This window comes from Rhinolophus ferrumequinum, chromosome X, assembly GCF_004115265.2.
Source record: "Rhinolophus ferrumequinum isolate MPI-CBG mRhiFer1 chromosome X, mRhiFer1_v1.p, whole genome shotgun sequence".
In the NCBI taxonomy this organism is placed as follows: domain Eukaryota; kingdom Metazoa; phylum Chordata; class Mammalia; order Chiroptera; family Rhinolophidae; genus Rhinolophus; species Rhinolophus ferrumequinum.
This window is the reverse complement of record NC_046284.1, coordinates 16496921-16515383: the sequence shown is the minus strand read 5'-3', so window position 1 is coordinate 16515383 and position 18463 is coordinate 16496921. Positions and strand designations below refer to the sequence as shown.

Here is an 18463-nt window from a genome sequence, read left to right as displayed (position 1 = left end):
GGACTTTTGTGAAGTAAGGATTAAATGAGTTAATATAATGTAAAAGGCAGTGCCTGGCATATTTATGTAATGTATAGATGTTAACTGCTAGTTTTATTATCATTACCTCTACTATCACCCTAATATAAGTTCTTACCATCTTTTGCAGTAGCCACCTAACTGAGCTCTCTGATGCTACTTTGGCCACTCTCTAGAGTTGCCTTAAAAAAAAAAAAAAAGATCAAGCCACTCCCCGGCTTTGAAACCCTTCAAAAAATTCCCATTGCACTGAGGATATGGAGCAAGTCACTCTCCTGCTCAACAATTAAACATTTAGACACTTTGGTTTACCAGTATTTCGTTACATATACAAATACATACCAGAAAGGGCTCAATCAAATAATCAAATAGCATTTCACACAATAGCAGCAACTGATTTAATGGATATTATACCTGGTTGAGGTAAGCAACAAGGCAAAGAAGCCTAGTGAAGGGAAGGTGAAAGATGGAGGTCTTTCTAAGGTGGAGGTAACAGCAAAATCAGAAAGAGGAAATGGGTGAAAGGGAGAGATTTGGGAGACTTTACTTGCTTTGCAACTTTACTAACTGTCCTGGGAGCCACAGATTTAATGCTATGAATCATTTAGGCTGCCCTGGTTCTTATGCTGAACAGCAACGCTGGGTTTCTATACTGGTTTGGAAACTTCAGATCCTAACCACTCTAGTTCATCATAGGGTCTTCCCCTCTGGGATGCAGAAACTGGAGAAAAGAAAAAAGAGTAAAAGAAAGACATTCTATGCCAAACTCAGGAAACTCTCCCAACTCTGTCACTTCCTCTCATCATTACTGTTAACATGCAAGACAATTTACCTGTCACTTGGGATACGGAGCACACATGCCCAGGAATTCCAGGTGTTTAAGAATTCAGCAGTCATAATACTTGATACAAGTACAGGAAGCGTTATTGTCTATGAGTTTATGTGACAGTCCTGAACCATTCTGGAATGGTACTTTCACCTACCTGCTTCTCTGTCTGTTCCACTCATCCACTTTCCTTGTTCTGGGGAATTTGATTTATTATTAGCTTTCATAGATTTTTTAAAGAAAACAAACAGATTTTTTAAAATTTTATTTATTTATTTATTTATTTATTTTAAGGAGGGCACAGCTCACAGTGGCCCATGCGGGGATCGAACCGGCAACTTGGGTTCTACCAGCACCACAATTTAACCAACTGAGCTAACCGGCCACCCCTAGCTTTCATACTTTAATCCATATTCATATAGAAATATTATTTTAAAAATAATACCTTGCAAGATCAACAAAATTAACAAACCTTTAGCCAGATTAAGAAAAAAAGAAAGACTCAAATAGCTAACACAGAGAGGATATTATAACTGGTGCTATGAAATAAAAAGGATTATAAAAGACTACGAACAATTATATTCCAACAAATAGGATAACCTATAAGAAATGGATAAATGCCTATGTGTCTATACAACTCGCCAAAACTGAATCATGAGTAAGTAAAACATCTCAACAGACCCAAAACCAGTGAGGAGATGGAAGCAGGAATGAACACCTCCTCAAAAAGAAAAGCCAGGACCAGATGATTTCATTGGAGAATTCTACCAAACACTTGAAGAAGTAACACGAATCCTTCTAAAACTCTTCTAGAGGATGGAAGAAGAGGGCACACTCCCAAACTCATTCTATGAGGCCAACGTTACCCTGATACTATTACCAGGAAAAGACACTACAAGAAAATGAAACTACAGACCAATATCCTCAATGAGCAGTGACATAAAAATCCAAAACAAAATATTACCAAACCAAATTCAACGAAAATGATCATACACCATGACCAAATGGGACTTATCCTTGGGATGCAAGGATATATACAAAAATCAATGTAATGCAATAAATAAACAATGGACAAAAACCACATAATCACCTCAGTTGAAAGCAGAAGAGACATTTGGCACAATTCAACACCCTTTTCATGATAAAAACACTCAATGACCTAGGAAAAGAAGGCAATGTCCTCGACACAGTAAAATCCATACATGGAAAGCCTAGCAGCTAATACCATAAGCAACAGGGAAAGACTGAAAGCTTTTCCTCTAAGATCAGGAACAAAGCAAGGATGTCCACTCCCAGCACTACTATTGAACATTGTATCAGAAATTCTTGCCAAAGCAATTAAATAAGAAACAGAAATAAAAGGCATACAAACTGGAAAAGAAGATGTACAATTATCCTGGTTCACATATGATATTATAGGTAAAAAACCTCTAAACATTCCACACAAAAAAAGTTAGAATTAGTAAACTATAATTCAGGAAAGTTGCAGGATATCATATCAACAATCAAAAAGCTATAATTTGGGTTGGCCCGGTGGCTCAGGCGGTTGGAGCTCCGTGCTCCTAACTCCAAAGGCTGCCGGTTTGATTCCCACATGGGCCAGTGGGCTCTCAACCACAAGGTTGCCAGTTCGACTCCTGCAAGGGATGGTGGGCTGCACCCCCTGCAACTAACAATGGCAACTGGACCTGGAGCTGAGCTGTGCCCTCCACAGCTAAGACTGAAAGGACAACTTGAAGCTGAACGGCACCCTCCACAACAAAGATTGAAAGGACAACAACTTGACTTGGAAAAAAGTCTGGGAAGTACACACTGTTCCCAATAAAGTCCTGTTCCTCCTCCCCAATAAAAAGTCTAAAAACCAAAACAAACAAAAAAAAACCCCTATAGTTTAATATATATATATATATAGTCACAGGATATGGAGCATTGGGAATAGAGTCAATGGTACTGTAACAGCTAAATACGATGTCACAGGGGTAATAGATAAGGGGGTTATCACTTTGTGAGGGGTGTAAATGTTTGTTACATTGTTTTGTACACCTGAAACTAATTAAAAAAAAATCAGTTGCACTTTTATACACTAACAATGACCAGTTCCAAAAGGAAATTAGGAAAACAATCCCATTTACAATAGTATCAAAAAGGATAAATATAGTTAGGAATAAACTTAATCAAAGCAGTTAAAGATTTCTACATTGAAAGCTACAAAGCACTGCTAAAAGAAATCAAAGATAATGCAAATAAATGGAAAGAAATCTCATGTTCATGGGTTGAAAAACCTAATATTGTTAAAATGTCTGCAATATCCAAAGCACTCTGCAGATTTAATGGAATTTCCATCAAAAAGCCAATGGCATTTTTTGCAGAAAGAAAACAAATCCTAAAATTCACATGAAATCTCAAGGGACCCTGAACAGGCAAAACAATCCTGAAAAACAAACATAAACAAACAAACAAAAACCAAACATGGATGCCTCATGCTCCCAGATTTCAAAACATACTATGAAGAACAGTAATTAAGATGGATGGTACCATCATAAAGACAGATATACAGACCAATGAATGGAGACCCGAAATAAAACCTGGCATATATGGCCAAATGATTTCCGACAAAGGTGCCAAGACTATGCAAGGGGGAAAAGACAGCCTCTCTTCAACCAATGGTATTGGGAAAACTGGACAGCCACATGGAAAAGAATGAAGTTGGACTCTTACCATACACCACATACAAAAATAAACTGAACATAAAGACCGAAATGTAAGACCTAAACCTATCAGACTTCTAGAAAAGCATGAAGGAAAAGCTTCATGCCATTGGATTTGGCAATGATTTCTTAGGTATAATAGCAAAAGCATAGGAAAACATCAAAATTAGAAATGTGAATACATCAAACTTAAAAACTTTGCACCAAAGCACACTATCAACAGAGTGAAAAGGCAACCTATGGAATGGGAGAAAATATTTGCAAATCATCTATCTGATGAGGGGTTAATAGCTAGAATATATAAGAAACTTCTATGACTCAACAACAAACAAATACCCTGATTAAAACATGGGCAAAGGACTTGAATAGAAATTTCTCCAAAGACATACAAATGGCCAATAAGCACATGAAAAGATACTCAACACCACTACCCATCAGGGAAACGCAAATCAAAACCACAACAAGGTATGATCTCACACACGGCAGGATGGCCGCTATGAAAAGAACAGAAAACCACAAGTGCTGGAGAGGATGTGGAGAAGCTGAAACCCTGTGCACTCTAGGTTCAAAGGTAAAATCGTGCATCCATTATGGAAAGCTGTATGGAGAGTCCTCAAAAAATTCAAACCAGAATTACCATATGATCTAGAAATTCTACTTTTGGGTTTTTATCTAACATAATTCAAAGCCGGATCTTGAAGAGTTATTCACACATCTGTGCTCATCACAGCATTATTCACATAGACAGAGGTGGAAACAACCTAAAAGTCCATCAACAGATGAACTGATAAAGAAAATGTGGTGTAGCAAACGATCAAGTATTACGTAGCCTTAAAACGAAGGAAATCCTGTCATATGCTACCATGTGGATGAATCTTGAAGACGTTACGCTAACTGAAAAGAGCCAGTCACAAAAGGACAAATACTGTATGATCCCACTTATAGAAGTACCTCTCCAAAGTAGTCAGTCAGAGAAAGAGAAAACAGAAAAGTGCTTCCCAAGGGCGGGAGGCAGAGGGACTTAGTGTTTAGTGGGTATGGTTTTAGGGTTATAGGATGAAAAAGTTCTCGAGATGGGTTGCACCACAATGCGAATGTATGTAACACTCCACTGAGCTGTACACTTAAAAGTGGTTACAATGGTAAATTTAATGTGTTCTTTATCAAAACAAAATAAAGTTAAAATAAAAAATACCTTGAGACAAGGATAAAATATTTGTAAAAAACACATCTGATGAAGGACTGCTCTCCAAAATACACAAAAAAGCCTGGTGAAACTTAACAATAAGAAAATGAACAATCTGATTAAACAATGGGCGAAAGACCTGATTAGTCATCTCATCACAGAAGATATTCATATAGATGAGAAGCAAGCACATGAAAAGATGTTCAACGCCGAATGACATCAGGGAATGACAAATGAAAACAACAACGAGATACCACAACACACCTACTAAAATGGCCCAAATCCACAACACTGACAACAGACGCTGACGTGCAGCAACAGTAACTCTCATTCATTGCTGGTGGGAAAGCAAAACGGTACGGCCACTTTGAAGACAGTTTGGCAGTTTCTTACAAAATTCAACATGCTCTTTATCATACAATCTAGTAATCATGCTCTTTGGTATTTAACCAAACGAACTGAAATCTTACATCCACACAAAAACCTGCCCATGGATGTTTATAGCAGCTTTATTCAGAATTGCCAAAACTTGGAAGCTAATAAGATGCACTTCAGTAGGTGAATGAAGAAAGTGATACATATAGACAATGCACTATTATTCGGCACTAAAAAGAAATGAGATCTCAAGTCATGGAAAGGCACGAAGGAAATGTAAATGCATATTACTAAGCAAAGAAGTCAATTATGAAAAGGCTACCTACTGCGTGATTCTAACTACATGACATTATGGAAAAGGCTTAACTATTGAGTCAGTAAAAAGATGCGTGGTGGTCCCAGGTTGGATGGAGGAAGGGAGGGATGATTCGGCAGAGCACACGGAATGTTTAGGGCAGTGTAACAATTTAGTGTGGTGATATAATGGTGGATGCAGGCCATTTATACACTTGTTCAGGTACACAAAATATACAACGACCAAGAGTGAACCCTACTGTAAACCATGAACTTTGGATCATAACGATGGGTCGGTGTAGGTTCACTGATTCTAACAAACGTCCCACTCTGCTGGCGGATACTGGCAGCAAGGAAGGGGGTACTGTGTGGGGAGAGGGGGCACATAGTAGTAACGCTGTACTTTCTGCTTCATTTTGCTGTGAACCGAAGACTTTTCTACAAAGTAAAATTTATTATTAATGAAAATAAAATCTGTTGGGAACAAAAAATATTTGGGGAGCAAAAGTCTAAAATCTTACTGACAGGAATCTTATTAGGGAGTAATAAACGATTACATTCAATAAAAATTAAAATGCGTAAGATATTAGAAAAATAGTAATACCTTTGGAACTCCTACAAAATGCTGGGGGAATATAAAATGGTACAGCTGCTGTGGAAAACAGTTGAGTGGTTCATGACAAAATTAAACATAAGAATTACCGTATCAAAGGAACAAGACAAACAAATAAACAAAAACTCATAGGCACAGACAACGGTTTAGTGGTTACCAGAGGGTAAGGGGGGGTGGGGGGAGTGGTAGAAGAGGGTAAAGGGGGTCCAATATATGGTGATGGAAGGAGAACTGACTCTGGGTGGTGAGCACACAATGGGATTTGTAGATGATGTAATACAGAATTGTACACCTGAAATCTACGTAACTTTACTAATCACTGTCACGCCAATAAACTTTAATTAAAAAAAAAAAAGAAAAGAATTCCCGTATCACCTAGCAATTCTACTCCTAGGTATAGACCTAAAAGAATTGAAAACAGGTGTTAAAACAAAAACTTGTATAGGAATTGCTCACACCAGCAATACTCATAATAGCCAAAGGATGGAAAAAAGACCAAATTTCCATCAACTGACGAACAGATAAACAAATTGCGGTACAGCCTTACAATGGAATGTTATTCATCCTTAAGAACTAATGAAGTCCTGATACATGCTAGCCCATGAACAACGCCTGAGAACATCACACTAGGTGAGAAGCCAGACACAAAAGGCCACATGGTGTATGATTCCTTTTACAGGAAATATCTAGAAAAGGTAAATCCACACAAACAGAAAGATTAGTGGTTGCTAGGGCCCGGGGGAGGGAGTAATGTGGGATGACTGCTTAATGGCTTAAGGGGGCTTCCTTTCCGGGTGATGAAAATGTTCTCCAACTAGATAGATAGTCGTGATGGTTGCACAACATTGTGAATATACTAAATGCCACTGAATTAACTGTCCATTTTTAAAAGGTGTGTTTTTACCACAATAAAAAAAGAATGAGCTACAGACATGAATACCTTGATCTTTTCACTTTCTTTTTTGACTCGCTCCGCATTTTCAATAACGTAAACAGTGCTCTTGTTGACTTCATTGTCAGCTCTGTGCCTCAGCCAATCCTCATACCCCTGGAAGGATAAAACACAACTGTATCATCCACCTACACAAGGAGGTAAAGTTGCTAATTTCTACAACCCCCTAGGAGTTCCCAGCAGATATTTATACTTACAGTATTCATTTCAATTCAGAATGCTAAAGAGACAACACGACATTTTTAGACAAAAACTTAAGATATGCTTTCAAAATACCCCTTCGGTAAACAGCTGTATTGTGTTCAAGGTTCCTCCATTCTACATTTAAGTATTAATGAAAACACAGGCATTAGAGCCTTAATATTCTTTGACTGTGAAGGACTATAATCTATTTTTCTAATTCTACTCTTACTTAAGTTAATGTTAATTTTCTGTACTTACTGAATTTGAAAAAAAATTTTCTGGGTGTTATTTCCCTATGGACTTAATCACTTAAATACATTCTTCTGTAGTGGACTGCTGGAGTGATATTCTCTGAGGAAACTGAATTCCTCCCAGGGACAGAAAATAGAAAAGGCAAGTGAGGATTATTTTAGCAGAGAATCTATGATAAGCTTTAGAGATCAACAGTCAAACTTCTCTATTGACTTGGGGACAAAAGAAAATATAAATTGGTGTTCGTTTTTTAGAATGAAAAGTAATCAGGGAAAGGTCTCACGGCACGTTTTTCTTTGGGCTTTTTGTCTGGAGGATATTAAAGCAGAAGAACTAAGGAAAGAAGATGTTCATTTGAATATGACCTCCTCTTCTTTTTTACATTACTTTGCTTTTTTTCTTTATAATTATGTCTGTACCTTTTCAAATACAACTGTTTGAAAATCTCTTGATCGCCTTCTTTTTTTCTCAGTTGCTCTACTCATTCCTATTCTGTCCCCCTGTATGACAATGCTGGGTTATCACTTCAGTGAGAAAAGAAAGACCCTAACGTGAACTAGTATTGGGAGTAAAATGAAATCACTAAGAGCTTTTGAAACCATACAGACTATTCTTGGAACCAGCAACTCTGTTAAAGAAAATAATTCTAACAGCCTAAGGGAAAGAACATTCCAAAAGTCTTTATTTAGCAACCAAACACTTGATAAAATATTCCTGTAGTTCCTGTTAGGCAAGATAGAAGAGCAGATAACCTCAAGAGGAAAGGTAACCTTGCTCCCCAGTGTTAAGCAGACCTTCATTTTGGAAGTTCTTTGAGACACTGTTGAAAGCACTTTGATTAAGTCTTGTCTAAAAGTATGTTTGCAACTAGCCAGGTTTTGTGGCTAATTACGTGATAAAAATTGCTAACCTACCTTCCTCCAGTTTCCCGTTTCCATTTCCAATTTCATCTAAAAATTTCCAAAGGTGCTATCATAAAATGCTCAAAATACTTTGAAGACAGTAGCATTACAAACTGTGGCAATTGTCAGTTTTTACAAGAAACGAGAATACAAATCTCCTCTACCCACTATCCCCTTCAGCAACATCAGGAAAGACAACAAAATGAAAGTATTTATGCTCTTGCACCCTCTGCTACAGGCAAACAACAAACGTAGTGCACTAGAATGGGACTTTTTCAGACAGACATACCACAATGGAAAAATTCATGCACTGTACAAATTTGTCTCCCATTTCCCGACTGAGCTGTACCTGCTACCTACGCTCTCTTTTAGGATTACATCCCCACACACAAATATTGAGGTGGAAAGGAGCGAGGAAATTAAGGATGTAACTTATAATAATTTTAATAAGAGGTTTTTTTTTTGTTTTTTTTTTTTGTTTTTGTTTTTTAAGGAGGGCGCAGCTCACAGTGGTCCATGCGAGGATCGAACCAGCAATCCTGGTGTTATTGGCACCATGCTCTAACCAACTGAGCTAACAGGCCAACCTCACTAAGTTTTCAATAGGAACCAAATATAAACTAAATCCATCAAGGATACTGCCCACTCTATATAAATAAGAAAAAGAATCTCTGACAATGAAATTCAAGCCAGACAGGACTAAAATGCAGACATAATTGTAAATAAGAAATTTACCTGCTTGATCGCTGTAACAGTTATAACAAAGAAAAGTGGAAGTCCACTGGTAACTGGGCTAGTTGGTGTGTCTACTGTAACCTAGGTAAAGGAATTAAATTGAAAGTAAAGTGAAAATAAGTCAGTAACTTACTTACAGCACTTATATGCTGCAAACATTTCAGACAGAATGAAGTCAAAACATATTCTGGTAGCAGGGTGAATATTAACTTTCATTGAAACAAAAGCAACCCACATGGCAGTTAGTTTTAAGAAATCGCTCTAAAGTCAGGCTTAGTTTTCATCCCAGCTTGAATTAACCTCTTTACTGAAATACATTCATTCATGTACCATCTATTTGTTGAGCACCACTCTGCCAGCTCCGGTCCTATGATCAGCCAAGTTCTAGAGATGCTGCTTTAAACAGATGGAGAAAAGTCTTTGGCCTCATATAGTAGCTGGCAGCTTACAGGGGAAACCAGGCATTAAAACAAGTGATACCTTGAGATTTGAAGAGTAAACAGAAATTAACTGGATGAAGGGAGGGGCTTCCCAGGAACAAGTAAGCGGTGTATACCGAGTCTCTATGGTACCAGGGAGTGCGGCACAGATAAGGAAACAAAGGGAGCCAGTGACAACGGGGTGCGGCATGAGATGGGGCGGAAGAGGGAGATGGGGACAGACCAGACAGGGCCCTCCAGGCTAGAGGTCATTCTTTATCCCACAAACAGTGGGAAACAACTGAAGTTTTTAGGCAGGGAGTGGTCACATGGAGAGAACTACATTTTGAAAAGATCATTCTCACTGCTTTCCGGAAAATGAAATGGAAGGGAACAAGAGCGGAGTCAGGGAATCCATTCAGGAGGTGACGGCTCAATCCAGGTAAAAGGTGACTTGGGTAAGGGGATGGTAGCGTGGGAAAGAAGTTTCAGAGCTATTTCGGGGGCAAAATTGCAGGACGGGTAAGGGATTTCTTCTATGGGGTGATTAAAGATATCTTCCAAGGATCTGGTTAACAGGGCTGGGTGGATGTTGCCATCATTCACTGAAACAGGAAAGCGTGAAAGGGAAGTAGATTTGAGGGAAGGAAGACCATGCGTTCCATCTGCCCTTCCGTGTGTGGACTTGCATTTTCATCTCTGACTGCCAGCCGGACCTGTGCCTGCCATAGATACAGTTTTTTTTTACATGGCTCTGTGCCTTCACACAAAGTCCCAGAGACCAGTCTTCACCATGGAAACTCCCTCCAAGCCTTCGAGGCTCAGTTCCCGTACCACCTACTCTTTGAGGCCTTCCGAAGCGCCTCTTGGGTAGAAAAGAAATCGTAACTTCCGCCGCATCCCCGTAGCATTTTGCTCACGCTACTTTTATGACTTTTACTACATTAAGTGACTCCATGACTGTTTCTGGATATAACCTATTCCTTCAGGGTAGAAAAGCCCCATCTTGATCTTCACTGCATCTGCTCAAATCTTTGCTGCCTGGACTACTGCATCGTACGTCACAGGTGCTTGGTATCCGTTCACTGAAACGCTCTGCACTCCAAGTAGGACTGCTGTGCACATGATCCCCGACGTAGGTTATTTTATGCTGTTCTGTGAGACATCTGTGTTGCCATGGATAGAGACAGAGGAGCGCCTTTCAAATGCCCCATCATTCAAGACTGAAATGGGCTCTTTCCCGTATCACAACCCAGACTGGTTTTAAGTAGCAGGGCTAAATTCAATTACAGTACCATTTACTCGGAGCCTTACAGTGGATAAACAAAAGCACTTCACACCAACAAGGCAATCAAGCCATTTCATTGGAATGTTTTTGCTTCATTTAAAAAAAATGAAATGAGAAAAAAAGTACCCTTAAGGTAGTAAACTTTTCAGTGAGTAATTTTGGTGGGGGGAAAGATTTTAATAGCTTATAGACTTAAAGATGGAAGATGCAATTTTTCTTTTGGAAGAGCATCTAATTTTGTTTAATGCGTTATTTTTAAAAATCTGATGAAAGACCATTGTGAGAAATTGGCACATAACTTGAATGGAGTTGAAAGAGTTGAGTGACGTTACTACTACAGCACTATTTCTGATAGAGTTTCTGTTCCCATTTACCTTTAAAAATGACCAAATATTCTCATTATTCTCATCTATTAAAAAGTAGAAACAGAAATGATACTGAACCTTCAGGCTTTCTATCATTAAGTGATAGGAAGACATAATTTTAAATGTCTAAAATTTAAAACAAAACATTTGCAGGAACTCACAGGAGCAGCCGAATCTGCTAGGCTTTGACCCTTAAAGGAAATGAATGAAGCAGAGCAAAACTGATCATCAGGAAAGTAAGTGGTAAAGTTTTAACCAAGCTGAAACTAGTGGTTAACAAACTAAAACAACTTACACTACTTTCAATTTTGATCTATGCCACTGCGTTTAATGGTATAGAACAACACGTCCTTCTAGCATGAACAAAGATGTAAAATTCATGAAAGTTTTTTAAAAAGGAAGTCTCAACATAGTTTCTGGTAAAAATGCTCCTTTAGAAATATATGAAATCATACAAATCTTAAAATGCAACATGAGTACTTTGAAAAGTATGATTATAATAAGCTCTACAGCATCTTTTTAATCACAGGGCATCTTAAGGTTAGAAATGGGTTGAAAATGTGTCTGAAGCAATCAAGTTTCTCAAAATGGAGTGGTCATTTATGGAGGTCTTACCTGTACAAGAAAAATTATGAGAAAGTAAAAATTTGCAATTCTTCTAAACTGCTCAAACAGATTCTTTGGGAGGAAATTCCAAAGTGTATACTGTGTAAAGACAGAAGAAAAAATATATTATTAGAAAGCAAACTTACGAAGTGTTAGTAACGATGACTCATATGGGTCTGGATTATCACACCACTTTGAAAACATGTTCAAACCCAAACCTCACACATATGAATAAGCATATACTTCCAGGTATAGCACGTAAGCACCTTTTTCAGGAACGAAGTTTTCACTTTGACCATTACAAGTGGGCCATCTAGTCCCCTCCCTGTGTTCCATGACCTGATCTAAATTAGGTTCCTTTTTATGTGCTCTCATGTCACCCTACATTTCCTTGGTAACACGTGTTGCAGTGAACAATTATAGTATATGGACGCATTTTTATTAAAGATTCCCCCTCAATAGGCAGTGAATTCTGCAAGGACAGGCTGTTCACATATCTTTTTATTACTTTCCCCAAAACACCTAGTACAGTGCCTGACACAAAGTAGACACCAAATAAATTAGTGGGATGAATGAATGAATAAGGGAATTCTGGCTCTGTCAGCGAACCTCTGGAGTCCGGATGACCATCACAGAGCTAACTCTGTCCCTATCAGCACCTCCCGCCTCCGTGACTGCTGAGGTGCCCACATAACCCTTGGTCACAGAGGGCTTTCACTTTACTCAACAGCATACCACCCCGTGCTTTGGTAGCTGGTGACAGGTAAAGGTTTCAGTGCTGATTTGTACATGGGCAAAAGGAGAGAACTCTTGCGCCAACTAGCAAATCACATAGACTTTCTCACTAATACCTCAAGCTTAAGGACTGGGTAACTTAAAAATCACTAGAAGTTGGATATTTTAGATGTTTCGATAAAGAAGACCAGAAATCAAAAAGAAAGACACGTTTCTTGACCTAAAGATCTAAATTTACAATAGAACAGTCTCCATCCAAAGTATCTCCATAAGGTGAGAAACTACCCATTAAATAAAGTGACCGAAAAGCCAAAGTTGTAGAGTATGACACAGCATGTGGGAATTTACTGCTAACCTCTTTAAAAGATTGATGGGCTTAAGATTCAGGGAATCCCAAGAAAATGAAGATGAATGGAGGCAGGAATATTCAGTGATGCAGCTGCATTACAACCAACAGACAACCTAAAAGGTTCTTCCCTTGGGGTTCATGGAAGTGCCTCAGGGAAGCCCATTCAAAATGAAGTGCAGAACTGTGTGTGGGTGGGCGTCAGTTGGGAAAAGAGTACAGACTTTTCATCAGTTTCCCAAGGCAGCTTGTGACCAAAAATCAAAGGGATCAACACCACTGGCTCAGATCAACACTTAACTGTCCTGATTACTTAAGATCCTGAAACAATAAGCTCAACTCCAACAACAGGCCAACAGCTGAACTTCTGGCTTATTGACCTTCTGTTCCCTAACTAAGGGATTTTTAATTAAACAAACACTAGGAACTGTTCGAGTCCTCTGATGGGTGGAATCATTTTTTGTTGTTTTTTTCTAGGCCCTCACTGTTCCTTTACCCCTTTTCTAACTTCCTAAATGAAAGGCTCCCTTGAGGAACGCTGGTTGTTCCCTGTACAGGAAACTATTGCTATATGCCCTCGTCTTTCCTAGTTCAAGTCCTGGGCAATATACTAAGAGGTCAGGGAACATACCACAAGTCCCCTCACAAGTGCCCAGCAGGTGTTTGGCACACAGAAGACGGACACAAAATCTTGATTAAAACTTGTGTGTTTGAGGGTTCCCTTTTCTCCATATCCTCGCCAGCACTTGTTTGCTGACTTACTGATGCACTCCTGGTGGGACTGCAGACTGGTGCAGCCACTGTGGAAATCAGTCTGGAGGGAGCTCAAAAAACTGGCCATGGAACTACCTTCTGACCCAGCAATTCCACTCCTAGGTATCTATCCAGAGAAATCCAAAACTCTAATTCAAAAAAATATATGCACCCCTATGTTTATTGCAGCACTATTCACAATAGCCAAGACATGGAAACAACTGAAATGCCCATCGATAGAAAACTGGATGAAGAAACTGTGGTTATGTTTATACAATGGAGTATTACGTGGCCATAAAGAAGAACGAAATCTTACTATTTGCAGCGATATGGATGGACCTAGAGAACATTATGCTAAGTGAAATAAGTCAGACAGAGAAAGACAAATACCATATGATCTCACTTATATGTGGAATCTAAATAGAATAAATGAACAAACTAATTAGAAACCGTCTCAGAGACGTAGAGGAAACACTGAGGGTTGCTAGATGGGAGGGGGGTGGGGATAAGGGGGATTGGGGGGGATTAGAAAGCACAATCGGTCACCACAAGATGGCTACGGGGACATGAAAGACAGTTTCGGGAATATAATCAATAATGTAAAGATTTTGTAGGGTGTCAGATGAGCACTTGTCTTATTAGGGAGACCATTTCACGGACGGTGTAGATGTCTGACCACTACACTGCACACCTGAAGCTGAATAATAATGAATGTCAACTATAATTTAATATATATATAGTTATGGGAGGTGGAGTACAGCGTAGGGAATAGAGTCAATGGAACTGTAACAGCTATATACGATGTCAGAGGGGTAGTAGATTGGGGGAGGGGGTAATCTGTTTGTCAGGGGTGTAGATGTCTAACTATTACATTGTTTTGTACACCTGAAACTAATTAAAAAAGTAAACTCGTGTGTTGGCCATTTCCTCCTTTGCTCCCACTAAAAAGCAAATTCTCCTTTTATAATACAAATGTAATATAGCATACATTATTCATACATTATTTCAATGCAGACCAAGAGAAGCCTACTTTTTTAGAGTTGCCTGATTAAAATCGAAATGGACTTTAAAGCCATATACACCATGTTATTCAAATTGTCTTGTTTACCTAAAAAGTGGACTCAGATATAGTTGCTATTTATATAGCAAAATTAAGACATTTGTTTCATTCACATTTGTTTATAGCATTTGTTTCATTAACAATGATGAGAATAGAGATTTTTTAAAGAAAGCAGTAAGTGGATCTTTTACACTATCTTAACATGCAACTATAAACTTAATAAGCAACACTGACATTTAGAACATGTTTAAAAACAGGGTCTACAGAAAAACGCCAGCTTCCTAAGATTATACAATGCATTTCATATCTGCTCTGTAGTGAATTAAATTGGTACACAAATGCGGCCTCTAAAGCAGCAACTATGTGAAAAAAATGTGGGTCAGCCCCTCAAATACCTACCACTTAATTTAACTGGAAACCAAAATATTACGAACTTTCATAAACAACTTTCCTAATTCAAAGGAGGGAGGTTGAAGTGAACTGAATCACAGTTTGAGGGTCCATTATTTCAATTTAAGCAAAGGGAGGCTTTAGAACATTACTTGTTTTTACCTCAAGTTCCCAAATTTTCTGATTTAGCATTAAAAATGCTGATGGGGAAGCTAAAGCTCCAAATAACTTGTTCTACTGTGTCAGCATAACACAGGAGAAAGGGAGCAGTTAAAAAACTGAAGTAGTAACTATTAAATTTAACAGCCTATTGTGGAGCACTGACTTTTCTAACTACTCAGATTTGGATGTGATGGAACAAAACAACTATACTTTAAGGTTAGGAAGTAAGCAGAGCTCTAGGCTTGAGTAACTGCTTACTTTGTTAAATTACTATATCCATTTTATTATCAACTCCTGTTGATGTGGGCATTAAGTACGATTTTGAGCATCTTAGCAGTCTACTTTCATTCCCATTACCAACGTCAAGCAGAACTTTCCCTTTCATGTGACACTCTTTCCACCATAAATTCAGAAGAGCAAAAGGAGTTACCAGGATATTACTGCATTGTGATTTAGTAAATTTAGCTTAAAAAGGCACCTTCACAGAGTTCGACAAGACTCAGACAAAAAAAAGTCTAATAAATTCTATGGACAATTCCAATTTTTAAATGCTCGTGTGATTTTAGGCTTGAATCTTTCATCCAAGGTGTCCTTTCACATAAGAGTACTAAGTTTAGCAGCCGCTATGGAAGGCAGTGTGGAGGTTCCTCAAAAAATTACGAATAGAATTACCATATGACCCAGCAATCCCTCTCCTGAGGATCTACCCAAAAAATCTGAAAACATTTATCCATAAAGACACGTGTGCTCCAATGTTCACTGCAGCTTTGTTTACGGTGGCCAAGACCAAGACAGGAAACAACCAAAATGCCTTCGATAGATGAATGGATAAAGAAGTTGTGGTATATATACACAATGGAATACTATTCGGCGGTAAGAAAAGATGATATAGGAACATTTGTGACAACATGGATGGATGTTGAGAGTATAATGCTAAGTGAAATAAGTCAGACAGAAAAAGCAGAGAACCATGTGATTTCACTGATATGTGGTATAGAAACCAAAACCAACAAAAGAACAAGACAAACAAATGAGAAACAAGAACTCATAGACACAGACAATAGTTTAGTGGTTACCAGAGGGTAAAGAGGGTGGGGAGTGGTAGATGAGGGTAAGGGGGAACAAATATATGGTGATGGAAGAACTGACTCCCCGGGTGGTGAACACACAATGAGATTTATAGATGATGTAATGCAGAATTATGCACCTGAAATCTATGTAATTTTACTAACAATTGTCACACCAATAAACTTTAATTAAAAAAACAAAACTGAAAAAAAAAAAGAGTACTAAGTTTAACCATGGGCATACTTTCCAGGAATTAGGTGGCATTCACTGATTATTGTCCCACTGAAGGGACTTCAAGATGACGCTTAGAATTTTTAAAGGAAAAGAATGTGGAATAGTGAAATATGATGGAAGCTAAAGATCCTAGCGGGGGCAATCAGTGCTTCTTTTGCTGCAGAAGAGGATTTCGGAGTTTCATACCAACTACAAAATTCTGATGATTCCCAAAGGGCCCTGCAGAGTTCATTAAAGTTGGAAGGCTGCAGAGAACAAGTTTTTCTAAAGAAAGTATTTGTGTTCCCCAAAGAAGACAAGACCACTAATTTTGTAAGTAAATAAAATCTAAAGTAGGTCAAAGTTTTTATCTGTAGTGCTCTTTGCATTAACAAGACTTATTCCCAGTGTTACACTGACATTATTGATGGTATTTGTAAACAAACAAAAAGTACCCAATTAAGACAAAGTTATTTTTATTACTAAAGGGTTGAGAAAGGAAAGCAACACTTGCTAAAAAGTTGGAAGGCAGCTAACATATTCTATGAATTGTACATTTCTTCAATTAAAAGATTCTGGTGCAAATACACACAGGCAAAAGACAGTGTGAGAAAGAAAAAGTCAAATTATGAAACTGCTGTTCTTTCCAAAATGGACCGGAAGGTCTCCTTTTCAGAGAGACAACGCCACACATTTAAAACACCTGAGACTGAGATATACCAGTAGTATCACTCAGGACTATAACATAATAATCACAGAAATGTAAGTAACAATAGCAGCTACGGTTTATTGAGTTGTTACTACATGCCAAGCACAGTGCTTAAATGCTTTCTGTGGATCACTTTATTTTATCCTCAGCACAGTCCTATGAGGTAAGTATGTTTATTTCCCCTTTTACAGATAAGAAAATTGAGACAGAGGGAGGTTAAATGACTTATTTTAACTTCAAACCCAAGTCTTCTGTCTATAAGGATGAAGCTCTTTACCACTATACACTGTATGCTATCCTCTTAAGTTAAGATTTCATTCTTTTTCTGAAGTTAGTATACTGTCATTTCCTCTTTTTCTGCTCTAGAGTTTTTATGAAAAAGCAGACCTGTTAACAAGCAGTTAACTAGAAAAAGTGTAAACACATAATATTTACAGAGAAAAAAGAGATGTGTTAGTCTATCAATGTGGAAATGTTCAATTCTTTCTTCTGGTTTCTAAAACATATACATGCACGTAGATATATAAGCAAATTTGTTTAGGAAGAATCTTTATTTGTCCCATGAGCTCTTGAATATTTCAGAAAATATCCTATTGCATTATTTTGACTGCTGGCAAAACCGAAGCTAGCTAAAATATAAAAAATAACCTATTAAGTACAAAAGAGTTGAGAATTAAGCTGAGCTTGATAAGTTCTTTTAAAATATGAAAACACCAGGTATATCACAACAAAATGATTACTGCTAGTTCACTGAAAAGCCATTTTACTATCTTCCACATAAAACACTATGGAAAACAGTAAATCCCTAGAAAATATTTTATACTTCACTTGATGCAACAGGAGGGAGCAAACTGAGGCAGAAACCCAAACAGCATAATGATATGAAAAGGGCTCTTTATTTAGAGCCACTAGACCTTATAAAGCAGTTCTGCTCCTGGCTTTATCACTAACTCTACGTGGTGACCATATCACTAACTTAACTTCTCTGGGTTTGCTTCCTACCTGTGTAAAGCCAGTGTGTTGAACAAGATGACCTCTTAGGAACTTTCAGTTCTACAAGTCTATGATTCTGCGTCAAAGGATGACTACTGATTGTTTTCTTGGCTATACAGGTAACTCACAGCTTTCCGTGCAAGGACTATTCAGTATCTTGGGCACAGGTACAGAAACTACTGGCTGAGGATGAATTTTCTGCCATAAGGTTAAAAATTAACAGGAACAGACATTTTATCCAAATCTACTCAGAGTGCTCTATAGGCCAACAGATCTGCTCATAAGATACCAGTTTTCACTCATTCTGCCCAT

At 38.1% G+C, this 18463-nt stretch overlaps 1 protein-coding gene across 6 annotated transcripts in view; it reads right to left on the bottom strand.

Annotated features, from left to right (window-relative positions):
• Window positions 1-18463, bottom strand: part of ATP11C (ATPase phospholipid transporting 11C) — a 159330-nt gene that overhangs the window by 72031 nt on the left and 68836 nt on the right. For all 6 annotated transcript variants that reach the window (XM_033109351.1, XM_033109342.1, XM_033109360.1 and 3 more), the window contains 3 exons: window positions 11732-11821; window positions 9045-9125; window positions 6961-7068 (listed from right to left, as the gene is read on the bottom strand). In XM_033109351.1, coding sequence (XP_032965242.1) covers window positions 6961-7068; window positions 9045-9125; window positions 11732-11821 — 279 coding nt within the window. The remainder of the gene's footprint in view (window positions 1-6960; window positions 7069-9044; window positions 9126-11731; window positions 11822-18463) is intronic.